Consider the following 21,125-nt stretch of genomic DNA (forward strand, 5'->3'; position numbering starts at 1 on the left):
GCTTTAAGGTCCCTTTCAACCCAAATCATTCTGTTACTCTATTCCAATTGAAGTCTTCATTTACCTTGTTTGCTGCCGCTGGCTCCACCCTGGCTGTAGGATGGCTCTGTAGGGTGGCCGGAGGCCCTGATGGATCCAGACCTGGACCCTGCCATGCCTGCGATGCGGGAGCTGCTCTTCCCAGCGCCATCAACATCTGACACCAGGAGCACTTAGAACTGCAGCGGGGGAAGCGCCCTCAGCATCCCCAGAGCTTTGTACGTGGCACTGCCCTTGTGCTGCCACACACAGAGCCCCGACCTCGGGGCCAAGGGCAGTGCTGGGAGTCTATTCCTGCACACTGGGTACAGCCAGCCCCTTGCGGCCCCTCTGCTTTGAGTCTCACCATAAAGCACGTTGGCTTTGACTTTAAGGCTGCTTTTTTGTCCTGGTTATCAGAAGACTCGTGAGGTTTTGTGCAGCTGAAAAGCTCCACGCTTTTCCTTTCTACCCCAGGTGACGATGAGCTCTGTGTGTCCTGACCAGCTCTGTCCTAACATCCCCAGGAGTATTCGGGAAGTGGAAGAGGGACCACAGCAAACGGCCTGGGGTGACTTCAGCAGATGCCTTGGTGGAAATAGGGAAGACAGCAAGAAGCACAATCTCCATAGCACTTCATGGGGCATCTTCTGTTTGCTGAGACACGTTTCTGTCGCTTCGGGTCCCATGGGGTCCTGTGTGGTTGTGACTTTTTCCAGCAGCAGCAGCAGCAGCAGCAGCAATAACAACCCTCTGTGACAGCCCCGTGCTGCCTTTTGGCATCTTTGCGGGTGTGGGGACATGAGTTTTCAGGTGTGGAATGGGAACCAGGTTCATCGAGGGCTCATAGGACTTCACTGCGCTGCCAAAGCGGGGTGGGAGCTGGGAGTTCCTGCTGTGCCTCCATAGGAAGGACTCTCACCTGGTTCCACGTTCAGCTGCAAACACGTCCCAGTGAAGCCCATCAGTGCATCCGCCTGCTCTGTCCTTACCTGCCCGCCTCACGGAGCCAGCAGTAGGATGGGCTTTCAGTGCACCTGCCCCAGGCTAGGGACAAGGCGCTGCCTGGTGCTCCCTGCCTCTGACAGCAGGCACTCACCTCATCCCCCTGACCCCATGGTACGAAGCATGGGCTCGCTTTGCTCCTCGCCCCCTGCAGAAGCTCAGTGTTTATCCAACCCCCACTGGTGCCCCTCTCGCACAGCGTTTCCCCTGTTAACACACCCAGAAAGCATCCTGCGGTGCAGTGGTGACATTAAACCAGGGGAGGTGGCCGGGTTTCTGTTCTGAAGCTGTCAGTCCCCTCGCTCCAGCCTCCGCTCTGCATCCGTGACTTCCCCATGCAGCTGCGAGGGACATTATGTGTGCAAGAGGAGTCGGGGCTGCCTGCCCGGCGCGCTGCTCACATCGCTGGGACCACCGCACGCGCAGCCACGGCCCCCAGGATGCTGCACCTCAAAGTCCAGTTTCTGGATGACTCCCAGAAGATCTTTGTGGTTGATGTAAGTGGGCATCGTATCCGTATTGGGGGGGGAGGGTTATACTGGTTATTGAGGTCATTGCTGCTCTGAAGGGTTGTGTGGTTTCTGATGGCTTCTGGGTTTCAGCTGAATCCAAACCAAGAGATGATGGTGCTGATTGCCAAGTGCTTTCAGCACCAGCACGCTCCTGCTCTCCCCTACTACGGGCATTATTTATAAAGGAGGAGAAACGGCTTTTACTTATCCTTTGGAAATGAGCTAATACGAAGTGATGCTCTTGACAAGTGCCGAGTCCTTCTCTCCTTTGTCCTGCTGCCAGTCTGAGCGTTCAACAAGGAAGAGAAAGCTGAGAACAGAATAAAAACAGCACGTTTAGGCAAATTACCCCTGGTGAGAAACACCTGCATGCGGCTCTCCCTGGGCAGCCAGCTGAGACAGAAACCGGGCGGGTTTGTGAGCAGCTGAGGGAAAAACCTCGCTCTACCTTATTGTCTGCAGGACAGTGTCCCACAGCTTTGAAATAGGTTTGAAATGTGAAGTATTAATATGTGTGCTGTGAGAGAGAGATACGTGTATGCACACAGGTAACTGGAACTGGGTATGGCTTGACTGTGTGTTAGAAACATCTCTGCGCAAGTCTGATTGAGCATCTGCTGTTGGTTAGGATTTGAGCATCATGGTAGCTAAGTGACTTAGCTGAGCCCAGTAGACCTGCCCTAGCACTCACCTGCAGCTCCTGTGGGGCCAGAGGGCTCAATCTGAGCTTGTTTTCCCCAAGTCCTATTCCATTTCCCAGCCTTCCCTGTTCTCCAGGTTCCCAGCACAGTCGGAGAACTGCTCTGTTTCTCTGCAACAGCAGAGGATTGTAAAGCAATTCCATCCCTTGGTGCAGTGTGGAAGTGGTTGGATTCAGTTTAATTCATGTATCCTAGGCCTGGAGTCAGCTTAAAAATGAGATCAGTCATCTTTAAATGTCTTTTTTGTGTCGGTTTTTCACATTGATTAGATCAAGGCACAGTCAGAGCCTTTAAAAGCTGATGCTGGTACAGTGTTGTTGCCTTGTTTTCCATCTCTGCTTTCTTAGGTGCCCAAACTCACAGCACTCCAGTGCTGCTGGATGCTTTATTGCAGCAAAGAGCTTCCATTAGAGGAACTCCTGGTCATTTCCTTTTTTAGCATGGAACGGTATTGGAAACCCCTTTTAGGCATTTCATGCATTTGATGCTCTCTGTGCACGGTAAATGAGAGGCTGAATTAGTGACTTCTCCATTACAAAAGGACCGCTTTGGGCTAAGGTTTGAGCAGATATTTCAAGCAGCTCTTCCTAAACCCATCCTGACTTTGGAAAGCTCCTTTGAATGTGCAGTACTTCAGTGTAATGGGAGGGAAAAGGACAAAAGAGAGATGCCACAGCGGCCTGATTCCCCCTTGCACCCGGCGTGTGCCTCTCTACCTGCCTCACATGGGTATCACAGCTGCCAGCACGTGCGTGAGGTCTCATTTCCAGCCTGGATTTGCATGGGAATGAGTTGTTTTCCGGATGCTGCTCTGGGAAAGCTGCTTCCATCCACATCCTCACTGACAGCCGGGACCTGGCACCTCTCCATGGCCACTGAGCTCCCAGGGTTTCCTTGGGCTGGGGGCTGGAGGTGGGATGGGGCAGGGGCCAGGGCCAGGGATGGGGCAGCCACAGCTTCTCTGGGCACTGCTTCTCAATAATATTTGTCCCATGGCAGGGGGCCCTGCACTGGGAGGGCACAGAGATCCCCTGCCCCCTCCCCAGGGACACAGCCACAGGTGGCTTCTCATGGGTTTAACTGGTTTCTTGCACCGGGATGAGAGGTACCCCCCAAGCCAGGATGGGACACGTGTGAGCAGCTCTCTGAGGGGGACAGGCTCTGAAACCAGCCCTGCACCAGCTTTTGTTGGTGTCCCCATCAGCAGGGCTCCCCGGGGCCAGGCGGGGAGGAGAGCGGGTGGCTCCCAGCACACACGTGGTGGGTAATAACCCGGTAAGAAACCCTTGTCTTTCCTGGCTGCCTGACAAAGGCCAAGGCCTTTCATGCTGGAGGATTCCAGCTTGGAAATAATCACTTACAATGGTTTTAATTACCCTGGTGATCCTTCACTTGGAGGAGAACCGGGAGGGCTGCGGAGCCGATGCTGTTATTACGCTATCGCTTTCCAGCAGCCTTTCAGCACGGAGCCAGCAATTTCATCGCAGGAGAAGCCAGGACAGGTGGTGATTATGTGCATCACCCCCAGCAGCAGGGTCCCTCCCACCGCTGCCATGGGGAGCTGCAACCTTTCCCACCCAAAGCGCTGTGATTGAGGAGCTGCAGAACCCGGCCTCCCCGCACTGAGCCACGCTCAGCTGTGCTCTGGGCGAGGAGCAGCAGGGCTTTGGCTGGGGTGGGAAGCTGCCAGGTTCGCTTCTGGTGCTCCCTCGGGTGTTTTGCGCAGTGTGGGCTGTTCCCAGCTGCGTCCCACAGCAAGTCAAGCAAAACGCGCTCCGAGTGCCTCTGTTTACTGGGAAGAACCGCAGCCTGGCCCCCCTTATCCGCACGTAGTGCCACTTCATCGCTGTTGTCAGAGCCCAGCGCTGCCCCCAGGGCCCAGCATCTCTGCAGGGTGCTATTGCTGCTCATCACCATTAACCGTAATAGCAGCAGTGCCGGGGCCGGCTGCCGGGGCGCGCGGGCTCCCTGCGCAGGTTTGAGGTGTGCTCCCGTTTGCCGGGCTCATCGCAGGGATAGGGCTGCCCAGACCGTGAGAGCTGCAAAAGGTGAGCCCAAAGCAGCAGTTCGTTCCTGCCCTCCCCTTTCTGCTTCACGTTAATAGAGGAGAGAAGCGGTGAGAAAGAGCCTGATTTCCAAGCGCGAGGTAAGGGGCACAGGGCTCACAATCTCCCTGTCTCACACGCACTGGAGCCAACGGCGCTGATGCAGTAAGGTTTTGCTGCAGCAGGGTCAGGAAAAGCCCAACAGCTCCCGGGGTGAAGGCAGGAGCTAGAACTTCTCCCCCTTTCCAGCTGAAATCCCACTGCCGCTGCTGTCCCCATTGCCTAACCCGCTGCTTCCATTCTGCTTGTTTGCCAGCAAAAGTCCTGCGGGAAAGGGCTGTTCAACCTCACCTGCAGCCACCTCAGCCTCACCGAGAAGGAGTACTTTGGGCTGGAGTTTCGCAGCCAGGCTGGGAACCAGGTGAGTGCAGCTCGCTGTGATGCTGCTCCGTGCTGCATCCTCACACGGCGGGGCTGTGCCAACACCCCCCTGAAACACCCAAGGGGAGATTTCAATGGGAAGTGATGCCAACCCCCCCCCGAAAATGGGACTTAGGAGGGGAGCCACTGGTTGACACAGTCCCAGTGATAGCCATGGTCCACGGGGTTTATCCATAGCTGCTCCTGCAGGATGCTCACCGCAGCCCCTGAGCTGGACAATGGTTTTGTATTGAGCTCTAGCATGATGCTGCTGTTATTCCCTTCCTCTTGTGCTGTTAATTCACCCAGTTCTTCATTGCCTTATCGTTGCAGGTCTGGTTGGAAGCACTGAAGCCCATAACAAAGCAGGTCAAAAGTAAGTATTTAAAGAACACTGTTATTCGAAGTGCAGCATGCTAGTGCTGACGCATTGGTGCAGTGTTACTGCTGGGGAACAGGGGCTCTGGTTCCAGCGTTTTCTCTTTGGTGGTATCAAAGTGCCCAGCTCCCTGCTACCACTGGGGATGGGGGCAGGCTGGAGCCCCTGCTGGTCAGGGTCCAGGGTAATGTACTGTGTGAGGAGGGTGTGTGAAGAGGGCTGTGGGTGCTCTGCAGACCCGTAACCCAGGACTGATGAAGGTGTTGTGTTTTAAGATCCTAAGGAGGTTCTTTTCAAATTTATGGTGAAATTTTTCCCAGTGGACCCCGGCCACCTGAGAGAAGAGCTCACCAGGTACCCACTTGTTCTGTCGCTTTCTTACCACCCAGCCCTGTACATCCACAATTGCAATGCACGCATTTCATTCCTCATCTTCATCCCCCCAAACCTGTCTGTGGGCGGTCCCTTGTCCCAAGTATCAGGAGCAATGTGTTTCACAACGCAGAACCCCAGGGATAACCTTTTCTGGATGCTCTGTTTTCAAACCAAGCCCACTTGTGGGGCCAGCTCTCTGAAGAGGCTGCAATGTGGCTCCTGCCAAAGCCTTTAGCAGCTGGGCCCCAGCTCCGACTTTGCTCAGTCTGGCTCCCGCCTCAAGCTCTGTTCTGGAAGAAGTAACTTTAATTTTACTACTTAAAATGACATTGTTAGCTCCTATGTTTATACAAACAGGAGCTAAGAATAAGACTAAGACAGTGCTTCTGCAGAACATTAGCCCAGAGAGTGATGCAAACATCCTCCTAAGCATAGAGGAATGTTAACTCTGAAACCTACTGATGGGCACTTCAGTGGCAAGGGTGTTCTGGTTGTGGTGGTGCCCTGCTGCAGCCTTCTCCAGGGCCTCTGTGCTCCTCCGTGGCCCCACAGACCTGCATCCCTTGGGCTGAAGCATGGGCGAGGGCAGGGGGAGATGTGGGGCTGGCAGCAGAACCCTCACTGCTCATTCCAGTGCTCACATCAGTGCTGAGCCCGGCTCCTGCCCAGGGCACGCTCCTGTCCCTTCCGCAGGTACCTCTTCACCCTCCAGATCAAGAAGGACCTGGCGCAGGGGCGGCTGCCCTGCAGCGACAAGAGCGCGGCGCTGCTCGTGTCCCACCTGCTGCAGTGTAAGGGCAGGGGATGCTGCCCCTTCCCCAGGGACAGGGTTTGGCTCTGTGACCCCTCACAGCCTGACCCACACTCTCCCCATGTCCCCTGCAGCCGAGCTGGGTGACTTCCACGAGGAGACGGACCAGGAGCATCTGGCATCCCACAGGTACCTGCCCAACCAGGAGTACCTGGACCACAAAATCATGCACTACCACCGGAGACACAGGTAAGAGCTGCTCCGACCACAGCCACCTACTTGGAGCATCCGGTGGGCGCCTGTAGCTGGGACAGCTCCCATCAGCAGCAGTGCGGGTGTGACGCCCGTGTGTGCGCATCCCAAACGGCATCTTTGCAGCCCGTTTTCAGCAGCTGCCTTCTCTTGTTGCTTCCTGGCACGTTTGTGTCTGCAGCGGGAAGACGCCGGCCGAGTCGGATGCTCAGCTGCTGGACGTGGCCAGGAAGCTGGAGATGTACGGGATCCGTCCGCACCCCGCCAGCGACGGCGAGGGGCTGCACATCAACCTGGCCGTGACACACATGGGGGTGCTGGTCCTGCGGGTGAGCCTGGGGCTCGGGTGGGCACCCAGCTTCTCCCCAAGGACATCCCCTCCAGTTGGGGAGGGGGGGCACCCTTTTCCCTCTGCATGCTCCAAACCCTCCCAAATCCTACACCTCACCGGTCCTTGGGTGTGGAGGTGACGGTTGTGGGGCTCAGTGTCACCGTCCCCAGCAGCACCCGGAGCTCAGTGCCATGATTCATGCTGCCAGAGCCAGAATCATCCATAACCAGAACACCTGTGAGCCCCTTCAGCTCTGGGCTCCCCCAGAAAGCTGGGAGGGTCTCGGTGGCTCAGCACAGGCTAATGCAGGTTTAGGTGGTCCTGCTGTGACACCAGCGCTGTGTGGCTTTGCCTGGACTGATGCGCGATGAGAATGAGGGGCAAGGGATGCCTGCAGCCTCCTTAAGCTGCATCTAAAGGCATGGGAGTGAACTGAGCTCTGCTGCACTTCCCAGCAAAGGAGAGGAGGGTCTTAGCCCTCTTGGAGGGCTGATCCTCTATTAACTCATGTGGTGTTGGAGCTGGGACAGGTAGGACTCTGCCTTGATCTCTATGAGGCTTTTCTTGGGACCCTGGAGTTTTACAAACAGCGTCAGGAGGCGTTGTTAAGCCCTGAACCTCAAGTTCCTCTTTTAGGTCTAAGTGATAGAGAGGAGGGTCAAATCCCAGCATCCCTTCCCAGACCCCAGCAGCACTGAGCTGCATCAATCTCACGCAGTGTCCTGCGAGCTCAGGACTTGGCCCATCGTACTGTGTATTCCCAGCTTGCCCCGTCTGTACCGGCCGTGTGTGTCCTTGCAGGGCAACACAAAGATCAACACCTTCAACTGGTCCAAAATCCGCAAGCTGAGCTTCAAGAGGAAGCACTTCCTGATCAAGCTCCACGCCAACATCGCAGTGAGTACCAGGCTCGGAGCTGCAGTCCCCAGCTGTGAACAGCCTCCAGCCCTGCTGCTTGTGGGCGCTGCTCCCGCGTCCCCACGGGGTGACACTGCACTGCCTGGAGCCGCGGGGATCCTTGCTGGCTCAGGAGGGGGAAGAGCAGAGCCCAGCCCCATGCCCTGACGTGGGTTGCGCTGTCTCTGTTGATACAGGCACTGTGCAAGGACACGCTGGAGTTCACGATGGCGAGCCGCGATGCCTGCAAGGCGTTCTGGAAGACGTGTGTGGAGTACCATGCCTTCTTCAGGCTGTCCGAGGAGCCCAAGTCAAAGCCCAAAGCCCTTCTGTGCAGCAAGGGCTCCAGCTTCCGCTACAGGTAAAGTCCCAAGGGAACAACCGGAGCACAGCCCTGGCTGGCTGGAAGCGGGTGAACCCAGGGCTGGGGCTGATGGTGCTGCTCACGCCTCTCGATGCTGCAGCGGCAGGACGCAGCGGCAGCTCCTGGAGCACGGGAGGAAGGCAAAGAAGAGCCTGCCCTTCGAGAGGTACCGGGGGGCACGGAGAGGGGCAGCGCTTGGGTGCTGTTTGGGGGGGACGGGACCCTCGTGGCCACGCACCCCCCCCCCATGCTCTGGGTCTTGCAGGAAGCACTACGCATCCCGCTACGACGAGAGGCAGTGCCGCTCCTCCCCGGACCTCCTGACCGACGTCTCCAAGCAGGTGCGTGCCCACGGTGGCAGCGGTGGGCAGAGCCGTGCCCCGGGGATCCCCTGGAAGCTCTGGGCCTCGCTGCCAGCCCCGCTCTGCCCCTCTGCTCTGTCCCTGCTCAGGTGGAGGAGCTGCGCCTGGCCTACGGCAGCCGTGCCTCCTACCATGCCAATGGGGCGCACGCCTCGGAGCCCACGCTGGACACCCAGCGCCGCAGCTCCGCCGTGGAGGTGACGTTTGCCGCCGAGCTGGAGCGCTCCAAGCCCGAGGCGTCCGCATCCTTCCTGCCCCACTCCAAGAGCTCGTTCGCCTTCCCCCTGCTCTACGCAGAGCTGGAGCAGGAGCGGGCATGGGAGCCCCCGGACCTCTTCGGTGCCAGGACCCCCCTGACGTCCTTTCGGCCCCACCAGCAGTTCGCTGGGAACAACAAAAGCACCTCAGTGGGCAACATGCGGGAGGTGAGCGCCCGGCCGCTGGTGTACCTGGATGTGCCGTGTCCACCGCCCGCGCCCGCCCCGGCCCCGCAGGTCCTCTTCTACATGGACGTGGCCCCACAGCCCCCATGGCATGCGCTGGCACCCAGTGAGGACGCAGCAAAGCCCCCCAGGCAAAGCCCGATCGGGCCCCGGGGCAGGGAGCTGCATCGCGAGGCTGCGTGCATGGGGAGAACAGGGCAGAGCAGGTCTCTGGCTCACTCCTTCGATTACGGCCTCCAGGAGCAGCCCCCCAAGCGCTCCTGGAGCCAGTCGGACATGAAAACCATCCGCTTCCCCTTCGGCTCCGAGTTCCGGCCGCTGGGGCCATGCCCTGCGCTGAGCAGCAGGAAAGGGGGAGCCTTTTGGCCCGTGCCTGCGCCGCGGGGGCCGGGGCCGAGGCGCTCCACGGAGCGGTACCTGGGCAGCAGCACCGAGTCCAGCGACTCCGACCCCGACCTCCTGCCCTCCGAGCACTGCTCCCTGTACGGCCGCGTGCTGCGGGCGCCCATGGCCCGCGTGAGGCTGAGCTCCGGCAGCCTGCAGCTGGATGAAGAGGAGGAGGAGGAGGTGCCCTTCGCCGCCCGCGCTGCGGGGGACAGGACGTGCAGGTCCAGGTATTTCACTTAGGGGCCTGGCAGCCGCAGGAGGGTGAGGCTCCTGCTGTGGAACAGTGATGGGCTGCCCTGGGAGGGGGGTTAGGTGCAGAGGATGTGTTAATGGACAGCAGGGGAGGGGTCAGAAGTACCCAACCCCTACACCCCAGGGCACAGCAGAGGGGCAGGATCCGCTCCCCGAGCTGCTGCTCACGCTCTGCGGGTGCAGCCCAGCACACAGGGGGGTTCTGGGCTCAAGCGCACACTGAAGCTGGGAGATGGGGAGCTTCTCCCCCCTCCCAGCACCCCAAGTCCTTCTCAGGGCTGCTCTCAAGTGGATGTTGCCACGAGCAGGATGCTCAGGGGAGGTCAGAAATAGGCTGAAACAGGAAAAGAACTGGGCTGTGGGTACTGCGCACCCCGTGCATCACTGTGCTTGGTAAGAGCTGGACAATAAAAATGAGGTGTTCACAACAGAGCGTTGGGTTCCTTCTTCTGCCATGAGGCCACGTTATCCTGCACCTCCCCACTGCCCTTATTGCCCCATGGAACTGCTGGGCTGGTTTCCCCCTCCTGCCGCTGCTGCTGGCTCCCTCTGTGCCTTCACGGTCCCAGCGACTGAGGAGAGCCACTGCGATCCCTCAGTGCTGCTGAGAGCAACCACCTTGGTTGGTTGCCCTATGGAACACATTAGATCAACAGGAGAGCACAAAGTAAAGTTTGCTTTTGCTCCTGGCTCTCCTGTGCCAATGCTGTGAACTACAGGGACTGTATTTTATGTATGTTAGGACAGAAAAAGCAGCAAAGTGTGCACAGTATACAGAGAACTTCACTTTGGAGAAGGACAAGACAGGTTTTCAGTCCGTTTACCTCATCTCTGCAGCAAGGGTTACTTCATTTACTGGAATATCCTGAGACAAGCCAACACACATACCACTAAATCTCTGCAGAGGAAAACACATTTTATTCCAGTGTTCAGTCATAGAACAGCATGATAAAATCAGACCTTTAACAACTGCTAAACTTTGTGCAAACACATCCAGGACCTACACACTTCCCTATTCGTGTATAGGCATTGGATCAAATGCAAGAGCAGGCAGTTAGGTTTCTACATGCACAGAAGTGGAACATGAGGAGTCAAACCGAAGCGTTTCAGAATGGTCACACTGATAAAGGACTCATCTATCCAAGAACATGTTTCTACTCCGATCCAGACTACTCCAGTGTCAATTCTCCTCCGTTTACCATGGGAAGTCCAGCAAATCAAGCTAGAAGATGGTTTTCCTGCAGGAATATTTTGCTCTATCATTCCATTAGCTACCTGCCAGCAACAGAATACTGCTGATTAAGTTACAGGCTTCATCAATAACTAACACACAGTGGGGAAAGAGACAACTGTTCTCTGGAAACCAGGAACATCCATTCTTAGGAGTTAGTCTTATGATGCACAGAAACTTCAAGGACAGATGTGCCATGTGCAGTACAGTGACAGCTTCTGGAATGGACTGTGCTACAAGAGCAAGGCTGCATCATACACACATGGATGAGGTTTCCCTCACACTGCCCTATGAGGCAAGTGTTCATCCCACCCATTTCACATGAAAGGAAGAGGCACCATAGTCCAGCAGCTTGTTAAAGTTGTATCACACACAGGACAGGTCCCAGCTTCCCAAGGAATTTACTACCTCCACCTCTCCAGAATGGTGAACTCACATAGAGGGAAGACTGTGTCAACAGGGAAGAGCCACCAGTTTCAAAATCCAGGAGGAATTCCCATCACCTCTCCCCTCAGTCTCTCACATAGGAGACCTTAAAGGGTGAAGTGACATGGAAGAGAAAACGACATTTTTAACTCTGAGAAATGGGTATGGAGCTCCTTAAAGCGAGTTGTGGCTTCAGCTTGCTGAAGTGAACCTGTGGCCCAGGCCTGTCTGTACCTTCACTCCACAATGCTGAGACCCCAGTGGAGTCAGAGCACTCTGACATCTCTACCATGTTCAGCTGAGCACCCCCATCCTGAAGACTCCTCTTTAGGAACAGAACCACAGTGAGCCCTGGGGCTGCTCCATCCGTTCCCCGTGGCATAGCTGCTGGGAGGTGTCCTCTGGACAAGAACAGCATGGGGGACCCAAACCTTTCCAAAGCAACCATGTAGCTCTGTGCCAGGAATGCCTTTCTCGCACTAGAACACAAGTGTTGCTAAAATCCAGAATGAAATCCACAACAGAACAAGCCCATGAAAGTTTACAGAACTTAAATATTTATTTTTAAACCATTTAAAACCCCCCAAAACATTGAAATAAGCTTCATCTATAAACAGATTTACAAGACTACCAACTACAGAAGCTAGAGGAGCACTACAATTTGTTTCTGTGATGCAGTTATTCTGTAAAGCTTCAGATCAACTGTATTTACAACTTTTGCTGCTTTTACATTTATAAAAATATTTATTTAATCCATAACATTATCGTTTTCAAAAACTATTTCCAGACTTTTTTCTCAGATATAAATTCTAATGGAATTTCAGTTCTATAGCAGATGAAAGTTTTCAACAGAAACATCTTCTTAAAATTAAAACAAGGAGTTAAAAGTAATTTCTTTTTATTTATGTTTTTTTTTCTTTACAGTGTAGGCACCATTGAAAGTAATTGTCCTTGGCATATCCAACCACCACCTCTCACAAGTGTCCTTTATATAAAAACAATGTAATGGCAACGTTTGGACTAAAAATGCAGTATTTACTTGCACACACCATTACTTTTTTCCTCAGTATTTGGCAGATAATATTTCAGATTCTTTAAAATGCCTTTTGTGCAAAAACAAAATGTGCAGGTCTGAACCATAAAATAAACACCCCCAGCCTTTATCAAAAATAAATTTACACCAACAGCTCCACATCTAAAGTACTGAAAAACAATCCCAGTTCAAAACTTCAGCATAATATACATACTGGGTCAAAAAAGGGAAAAAAACAACAACAAAAAAAAAACAGAAGAGAAGATATTACCCATCTAAGCAGTACCATAAATATATAACTGAAAGCAACTTTATAGTCTTAACCTAGTTTTTATGGAAAAAAAAAATATTAAAAACCTCACTCTGTACTGCACAGTACTACCTTTTTTTAGGTGAAAGAATATCTATAACTCAGTTATTTGCATATTAACTGGTAAATACATCTTTAAAATACACTTTCAGAAAAATTATAAACAAGTGATGGTGATGTACTGTCTTTAATGTATTTAAGAACAAAAAAACCAACCCTGTGTATAAATATCTTACAGGAGAAACAACACCACCACACAGACGCTGGTGTTACACGGATACCTGCTTGTGAGGTATGTATCATGCGACGCTCGGCTTCTCTGGCTCCCTTCCACCCAGGCATGTATACTCAGAGGAAAGAAATTAAGTTAAACTGGACTTCAGGTTTTGTCCATTATTGCCAAAAGCCCCCACCCCCTCGACTGTATTGCTCTAAATTTTCCTACCATGATGACCTAAGATTGAGTGACTACTTCAAAACCTGGTCTAAAAGGTAACACAGATACTGTACATCAGGATAGACCTGTTGCTACATATCACCTGCAAACTATTGACATATTGCTCTCAAATATATTTAATCATAGAGCTGCCTAAAATACTGTACCAATTGAGAATCAGAATAGATACTGTTGCAGGTTTATTTTTCAGGGCACAATAACTATATGCTGGTTGAAGCAGGTGCTACAGCAATACCCTTGCCACTACGTTACATGTTCTGAATACGCTTGTGAAAAAGCTATTTTCTCTGAAGCTTGTTAGTGATTTACAAAAGTTTAACTCATGAATACAAAAGACCTGTACATCCCCATGTACAGGCACAAAACAGCATCAAAACATACCGTACTTGCACTTTCTATCAACTAAAGTAATGATTATTTCTAAAAGCAAAACTGCACCTCAACATTTATCAGATTAAACAGGTGAAACTACAATATTAAAAGTTGTTCTTTACAAAATAATTTCCTGAAAATATAAAACCATGTGCACTGCCACAAAATAGTTGAGTAGGTTCTTTCAAATCCTCAATCACCATCAATATGTTGCAAAGATCCAAAAGGCACAAGGAGCTCATGAGCTAAGCACTGCCAAGCTTGAAGTAGTTTTGGTGGGTTTCACTGGGTCCATACGAAACAGCAGTCAATTGTGTGAAGTTTCTTAGGATGAGTCATTAACAGAAAATCTACAGATGAAAAAATGGAAGGAAGAACTTTGTTAATGACGTTGTGTCAGCCTGGCAAACAGCACATAACTATTTTTGCATCACTACACTAGTACATGGCTTCACCTCAACAGTTTATAGGAAAACCCCACCAGATATTCTTAAGAAAATATACTCTAAAAAGATAAAGATTCTCTCATTCTCTTCCTGTTTATTGACAGGCTTACAACAAAACTGCAGGCTAAATTCAAGGAAGCAAGGGATAACAACTATAGTGAAACTGCAGCAGCAGAAGACTGAACACATACAGTTAATTGTTCTTATTAAGTTTAGTCTCAAACAGAAACATTACCTATAAATACCAAAGCTGAAAGTTTATAGCACATCTTTCCACTTGCCACTAAACTACTCAAATTCACGCAACATATGAAGTTCACTGTCAACCAACCTTTCCTGTGCATAAGGACTTGAGTGATACTTCTTTTGAAACAATAATACTTTTTATATAATATTCCTTAACTTACTTCTGAAATTTCTCCATAAGTTTCTTCACCATCTTATCTGTGATCCCTGGACATGTTGCTTCTGCCATATTGATGCTTTTCTCAAGTTCCTCAATTGCTTTCTTTCTGCTAGCGTTATTTGTGTCCTGCTGCTTGAGCTGAGTAGCAAAACAAAGGCAGATAAATCTATACAAGTTATCAGGCACTTGGGTAATACTGTCAAAGAAGTTTTTTTTTACATCGAGACTTACCTCAGCAAACACAGGGGTGATTATCATAGTTAAACAACTCAGGGTTTTAACAAGATCCTGATCCTAAAAGTTAACAAATAAGGATTACATGAGCATACTCCTATATGCCATAGATGCTCTATTTAATGCACACGTGATTCTGAAAGCTCACCTCAATTCAGCAAAGCTACTGAAATACATCACAAAAACAACGAAGGCCCCAGTACATCAACAAATGTGATGTGGAAACAGATGCCTGATGACACACATGAAACGATATCATATATTGTCAGAAAACCAGTTTTTCCCACCTCTGTGAACTGATACTAATCTATTAGTATCTGGTATCTTTCGCTTCTAAAGCTGACAAGAGCTTAGGAAATAATCACAAGCATCATCTCTTGAACTACAAAAAGGTCTTATGAAAAGTGAGTAACTACTGAATTTTATCACTATCTTCTTTAAACTGGCTTCAAAAGCAATTCATCCTTTTAAAACTCCTCTTCAGACTGTACATACCGTCCCATTCTGCAGCTTCTTTGCATCTGGCTTCTTTCGAACTGTAGTAAAGCTCCACTCAGGATGAGAGTTATTTTCTTTGTTACTGGACTCCCTGAAGAAAAAGGATACCATGTATATAATCCTAGCCACAACATAACACTACGCAAGCATAGATAACCCAAACACATCATACATCTATATGGATTAGTTCCACATTCCTGAAAATACGAAGAAAAACTTGTATTGAAGCATTAACTGAACTTAAACACAAACCCAAACAACTTCACAGTCTGAATAAATTGAAATATGATCAAAGCAAAGTGAAGATGTTATCTACCCATAAAGCTTACCTTCTCCCATGGCATCCCATTTAAAACAGTTATCTGATATCCAGGAAAGCAAGACTCACAGAACTTTAGTTGTTCCAGAGGCATTGTGCAAACTTCTTCATACACCTCAACCTTGCTCTGAAGTATTTCTAATTGTGATTCATTGGGTTTGGTATAACCACTAGCCTCAGACTGAGGAAATACTCAGCAATTAAACAGAACTGAGATTAAGTTCAGAGAGAGAAAGTTTAAAGAGATAATGAGTGGATAGCTTGACTTCTGCATTAGTCTTTAGGTTCATACAAGGGGTTTTCTTGAAAGAAGCCAATGAAAAATGTATGGAACAAAACCAGATATACAAAAGGAGTTAATTACAGAGAAACTGCAGCAAACCTACTTCAGTGACATTAAAAACAAGCCCAAAAGAGAGTAAACTGAAAATAAACTTACGAATCTGAACCATCGGAATCACTTTCATCACTACTATGTCCCTCTGCTTTCCACCTCTTAAACCTATCAATCAGCTCTGTCAGATATGAAGTCTTCTTGGCATTTTTCATAATGAACTTGTGCTTCAGAAGTTCTTTTGCAGTGGGGCGCTGTAAGAAACACTTTAAATATTTAATGTTATGCTAACATGTCTCGATTTTAAATGTTAATAGGGAAGATTTAGAAAGACAACTGACTTCTAGAGCTAACTCATACAGTATCAGGAAATTAGTGCAACAGGAAGTCAAGAAAAGCCAGTAATCCACGTTTACAAGCACTCTAAAACTATGATCAGAGTCACACAAAGCCTACACTGCTTATCCGTGTGTGCTAGGAGGTACACACCCAGGAAAATGACTAATCAGAATGCTCCAATGCAACATTTCCTTGTAAGCAGAATTGAGGCAGCTGAAGTTCTGCTGGAGTAGATTTAAGATTCTCTCCTCTGTTAAAGATTCTCTTCTGATGATAGCCCGAGTCTGAGTACATTCTAGGAGGCTGCCTCTGCCACCATCATTTGTTTCAGCATTCTCCTTCTCCTTTCAGTATTTTGAATGAGAGACTAGGATGGAGATATATTAAAAATCACCACTACCATTTACAGTAGCAAGTGTAGTCTCTCTGATTATTTCAATCAGCTGTGATGCACCACACCACCAAAACACTTCGCAAGCTCTAGCAAGCTGAAATCAAACCCAAAACATCTACATACACACACACACATCTACTCACAAATGTTGGGTCCTTATTCAGACACGCATCAATGAATTCTTTAAAAGGTTTACTGAATTCTCCTAATAAAGTCGGAGGATTGTTTTTTGGAATAAGAAAGAGAACTCTCATCGGGTGCATATCGGAGTTGGGAGGCTCCCCTTTGGCTAGTTCAATAGCAGTGATTCCCAAGGACCAGATGTCAGCCTGAGAAAGGGAGAAGTTACTTTCAGTACAAAAATAAAAATCAAGAGCTATAGTGACTATTTATTAACTAAAATTTTCACATCTACATCTATCCAGTAAAATTAACATTGGTCTAAGTAGATAATGAACAAAGATCTCTTTCTAATACTTGAAGGCTATAAATCCTGGCTGACTGAATCAGTTTTTAATGACAGATGCCTGCAACATCACTTCTGTTGCACACTGTCACTGTTGTAACACTGTCAGTAAGTTAAGTGTGCACCTAAACATACGTTTTTGGTAAAAGCTTCAGAAACATTAATCTATTTTTCTATATAATGGTCTCCAAATTGCCAAAGATGCCCCACATCTAATTCAGGTTTTGTTTAGATGGCAGAACTGCTGATGTTACTTTTTAAACTGCAGATGCACTAAGGTATCCAGTCTTGTTTGACACCTCCCTCTAAAAGGAACAAGGCAGAGGTGAATCAAATCCAGCCAGTGATCACAGCTTCCTTCCTATCGGACTGCTTGATTTAGTTATAAAATGAACAACTAGTTAGACCTGAAGCAACCAGGGCACTGTTAAGTCTGTGAGGAAGGAAGAAGTGGTGTATGTTTTCGCTGAAGGTAAGCATTATGAACACATTCTTTGTATCAAAATAACTTATGAACTATAAAAATTCTTTTCCAATTTAGAGATTTTTTCCCCCAAGTGAAAAAAACATTGTTCACATGTTTTTAGATGAGCTACAACAGCTATTAAGGTCACTCTCATTAAAAAGTGGCTGGCAATGGCTGACTACACTTGGCACGGAAGTCACAAACAGAAGTTGTCCATAGAGTAAATAAGGGTTACACTTAATATTGAAGAATTTAAGTAGCTTACTGTTTATTACTGAAATATCTTAACAATCGTGTATCAGAGCAATATGGTTTGAAAGAATAGATGGCGTTTGTCAATCTCTGCCACTACAGAAAGGTATGAATTTGTTTGCTTTTCCATCAATTCGAAGTAGGGACAGAAGGAGAAAGGTTAAAATTGAGTCCAGATGCCAAAATATTCATCAGTATTACTCCAGAAACTGAAGTGTATCCTGTCCAAGGCCCTACATCTCTCCTTACCAAAGGCTTGCACCTTCTGCGCTTTCACACCACACATTTGGAACAAAAAGAAAAGGGAGAGGGCATTGCTCTTATCCTTTCCAACCCTAACCATTCTATGTTGAGGAGATAAGGCAAAAGATGAGGTTACTGTCAGACTGGAACTGAAGGGGTGGCAGAGCCGATTCATACAAGGACAAGCGTAAGAGGAATTACTCTCCATTCCACTGGACAACACACACTGTTAAATGAGAGTAGAGTGCTTTTCCAAAATGCCCTTGGGAGCACATTACCGCTGCACCATGAAACCCTGAAGATGACAACTACAACATACTCTTTCTTATCAGCAAGAACCCTTGTGACATGTACGCAAATACCCTCCAGTCCGAACGACTCTGGGAAAGTCTCCTGAAGTGTGACTATCTTGAGGAGATCTCCCATATTCAACAGTCTTTTCTTTATGTGCACATCACAAATACAATTACATGGTTGCTGTTAGAGAAAATCAGTCTGAAATTATTACTTGACATATGCCAAGATTTTTAGATTTCTTGCTTCTATATTTGCATCTACAGAGAGCAGAAAGCCCAGGGCCAGCAGTGAGTACACTGTCATTTCATTAATCACACGCTCTAGGTTGTCCTGTGGGTGTACACATGGGAGAAGAGGGACTGTGCCCTTCTTACTGTCATTCTAGCAGCAGGACCCATCCCTCAGAGAGACACAGAGGTCTGCTTTTCTACTGCTAGTTCCCTTGGGAAACTCTCCTTTGCAATTAGTCATCCATCAACAGCTCCCAGGACAAAGAGATGTACAAGGTACCATCACACTACCACAGCTACACATCCTGTAGTTCAAGTTACTTTTTCCCTTTCCAAGATCAGCCACCTGTGCTAAAAATCTTCAGCATTATACAGGGGCTCAAGAATACCATTAAAGAAATTATATCCAGAGGTGCTCATTACAATCTGAGCAGAGAGTAAAACTGCAGCCACCATACTGGCTTTAAATAAGGTACATTCTAATTTGTGAGTGTCTTATCAATGTTTGAATTACATGTGAAACACAGAATTAAAATTAAAACCCAACCAACTCTCAACACCAGAAGCATTCAGGGAGCTTCTCTGAAGGAATCTTAACGTGAAAACATCAGTTTCCTTGGTGACTTTGCATAGGTCTTGCATGTGAGCACAGGTAGCTGTAACTGCTGTATAAAATCAATTTGATCCTACTTTTAATGTTGTTATTTGAAACCCTGTAATTTAAAATCTCTTTTTTTCTCCATATTGGTAGAACTAAACCCACAAAACTCCAAGTCACTTCTGTTGCATCTGCAGATACAAGGAAAAGGTATTCTACTCTCATACTTACCTTTGAATCATACGCTGACTGCTGAATAACTTCAGGGGCCATCCAAAAAGGAGTTCCAACAAAGGTATTCCTCTTAATCTGTGTGTCTGTCAGCTGCCCAGCAACTCCAAAATCAGCAAGCTTAACGTCACCTTGCTCTGATAACAAGACATTGGCAGCTGCCAAGGAGAAATAACATCTAAATGAGAATACTGCTCTTAGGCATTTTAAAGGCTTTAAAAAAGTACCATTTGAAACATTATGCACCTTTTATATCCCTGTGGATTTTCTTCTCCGAGTGTAGGTAGTCAAGACCTTTCAAGATCTCCTTTAGCATGGTAGCAATCTGGAACTCATCAAATGGGCCAGCACGCAGCTAGGAGAAAAGACATTCATTTGAGTCTTGTATCTCATTTTTTGCCTTGTTATTGATTTAACTAAACCTTAAACTTCAAAGATTTCCTTTTAAAAGAACTAACAGAATTCATGCAATATTCAAAGTATGTCAACATTCTACCAGAAACAGGTACCATTGGAACGATCATCTTCACATCTCCTCTACTGACAATACTCTGAAGATGCTGTTACCTTTCTAACACACACTGTGCACTCCCCTCACAGGAAAAGCTAGAACTAACTTTGCACAAAGTTATAGTTTCCTACAGACAGCAAATCAGATTCAATCTTGCATTTTAATGAATTATGAAACTTGGTTTATTTCCAATCAGTCTATTGACTATTGGGTTTTAAATTTAATGATGCTTTTTGTCTGGTTCCAGCTTTTTTGATTCCAAGCTTGCTTTTGCATCAACATAATGCACTACTATAAAGCTGCTAGTATGGAGTGTAAACTTTGCACATTGGAAAGCTATGTAAATAAAACAATTAAGGTGGGTGATTCTGCCATAAAAAAAATACCAAACAGCAGCACTGAAACACAGAGTACCATGAAATTATGGTATGGCAATGTGAGGCAAATGAGACAAAACTTAAAAGCTTTATTCTTCTAAAGGTTCAGTGGTTTCAGCTGTCCCTGGTAAAAGCTATTTCACCATTTCTGACACTCCACAGAAGACTTCTCAATTACTCAAAAAGACCGAGTTCCAGAGCTGCAAGCTACTACTACATGCTACAGAGAACTACTATGCTGGTGCTTTCCCATAGCAGAGTTGATGTGATGTAATTTCATAAAGTAGTGTAAATTGACTTGTGAAGTGATGCACACACTTCAGCTCTTGCAGACAGGACCACTGCTGGCAAATATATAATGAACATCCATTTCATACTGAAGATATGGTATTTTTCCTTCAGAGTGACACAAAGACTGATTTTATGATCTTACAGGAAAGGGTGGGTCTGAGCTTCACAGCTGAGGCAGAGCCGTCCTGAAACCATGGGGAAACCACATCCCCATACAGTGGACTCTGCTCCTGTACTCTGTAAGCTGCATCCTTCATAAATGCGACACTATCTTAACTAAAAGGCACTTTTATACTTGGCTGAAAATACCTGAAAATGGAAAACCCAACATCTTTTAACCAGTTAAAATTAACTGCACCCTGTGGGCACACCGATCATCCCTGAATCCCAAAGGAAACTTTTGTTGTTCAAGTGTAACGAATTCTACTGGGGGGGGAGTGGACAGACAACCCAGAACCTGAAACCGCAGCACATATGGCAACCACAAGTACTTCTCACCCTACTAAAACCAAAAATTAAAGAATGCCTTACATTTGACTGAGACATTTCCTAATGCTTAGAGACAAACAGTGAAGCCAAAATTAAATATCAATTCAACGTAACAGAGCTACCATTCAAATTCCCACTTTTTGGAGCACTACAATCCAGCAGTGGTGTAACATCAGCTGCCTCCAGGAACTAACTTTATAATGAAATTGGAAAGCACAATGAAATAGGATTCACTAGTATTTATAATGAAAAAAAAGTCATATACTTACAAGATCCAAAGCTGACCCTCCACCCAAGTATTCCATTATTATCCATAGTTTTGTGCCCTGTGTAAAGGAAGGCGTGAGTTGTTAAAAGTCCAAGGCTGCCATTAAACAGACC

General features: G+C 48.1%; 2 protein-coding genes across 2 annotated transcripts in view; one reads left to right on the forward strand and one right to left on the reverse strand.

The window, feature by feature from the left end:
• Positions 1 to 1,120: 1,120 nt before the first annotated feature.
• On the forward strand, positions 1,121 to 9,504 carry FRMD7 (FERM domain containing 7). Its single transcript, XM_061446232.1, has 12 exons — positions 1,121 to 1,520; positions 4,598 to 4,702; positions 5,035 to 5,077; positions 5,356 to 5,434; positions 6,149 to 6,246; positions 6,341 to 6,455; positions 6,640 to 6,787; positions 7,591 to 7,686; positions 7,884 to 8,047; positions 8,151 to 8,216; positions 8,316 to 8,391; positions 8,502 to 9,504. Exons 1-12 carry the CDS (start codon positions 1,359 to 1,361, stop codon positions 9,480 to 9,482), a joined length of 2,133 nt encoding a protein of 710 aa, XP_061302216.1. The 5' UTR covers positions 1,121 to 1,358; the 3' UTR covers positions 9,483 to 9,504.
• A 2,181-nt stretch (positions 9,505 to 11,685) lies between these two features.
• Positions 11,686 to 21,125, reverse strand: part of STK26 (serine/threonine kinase 26) — a 30,340-nt gene continuing 20,900 nt past the window's right edge. The window contains exons 3-11 of the mRNA XM_061446270.1: positions 21,014 to 21,070; positions 19,323 to 19,431; positions 19,077 to 19,234; positions 16,437 to 16,622; positions 15,666 to 15,814; positions 14,905 to 14,998; positions 14,407 to 14,469; positions 14,177 to 14,313; positions 11,686 to 13,673 (exon numbers count right to left, since the gene is read on the reverse strand). Of these exons, the coding sequence (XP_061302254.1) occupies positions 13,649 to 13,673; positions 14,177 to 14,313; positions 14,407 to 14,469; positions 14,905 to 14,998; positions 15,666 to 15,814; positions 16,437 to 16,622; positions 19,077 to 19,234; positions 19,323 to 19,431; positions 21,014 to 21,070 (978 nt within the window). The 3' untranslated portion in view covers positions 11,686 to 13,648. The remainder of the gene's footprint in view (positions 13,674 to 14,176; positions 14,314 to 14,406; positions 14,470 to 14,904; positions 14,999 to 15,665; positions 15,815 to 16,436; positions 16,623 to 19,076; positions 19,235 to 19,322; positions 19,432 to 21,013; positions 21,071 to 21,125) is intronic.

The sequence above is a fragment of the Pezoporus flaviventris genome, unplaced genomic scaffold (assembly GCF_033815535.1).
Source record: "Pezoporus flaviventris isolate CSIRO_AGI_PZ_B2104156 unplaced genomic scaffold, CSIRO_AGI_Pfla_v1 ptg000005l, whole genome shotgun sequence".
In the NCBI taxonomy this organism is placed as follows: domain Eukaryota; kingdom Metazoa; phylum Chordata; class Aves; order Psittaciformes; family Psittacidae; genus Pezoporus; species Pezoporus flaviventris.

Coding starts and splice junctions, on each gene's coding strand:
- FRMD7 (XM_061446232.1), top strand. CDS start 1,359: ATGCAGCTGCGAGGGACATTATGTGTGCAAGAGGAGTCGGGGCTGCCT. Junction 4,703..5,034: donor GCAGCCAGGCTGGGAACCAG/GTGAGTGCAGCT, acceptor TTATCGTTGCAG/GTCTGGTTGGAAGCACTGAA. Junction 8,048..8,150: donor GGCTCCAGCTTCCGCTACAG/GTAAAGTCCCAA, acceptor TCGATGCTGCAG/CGGCAGGACGCAGCGGCAGC.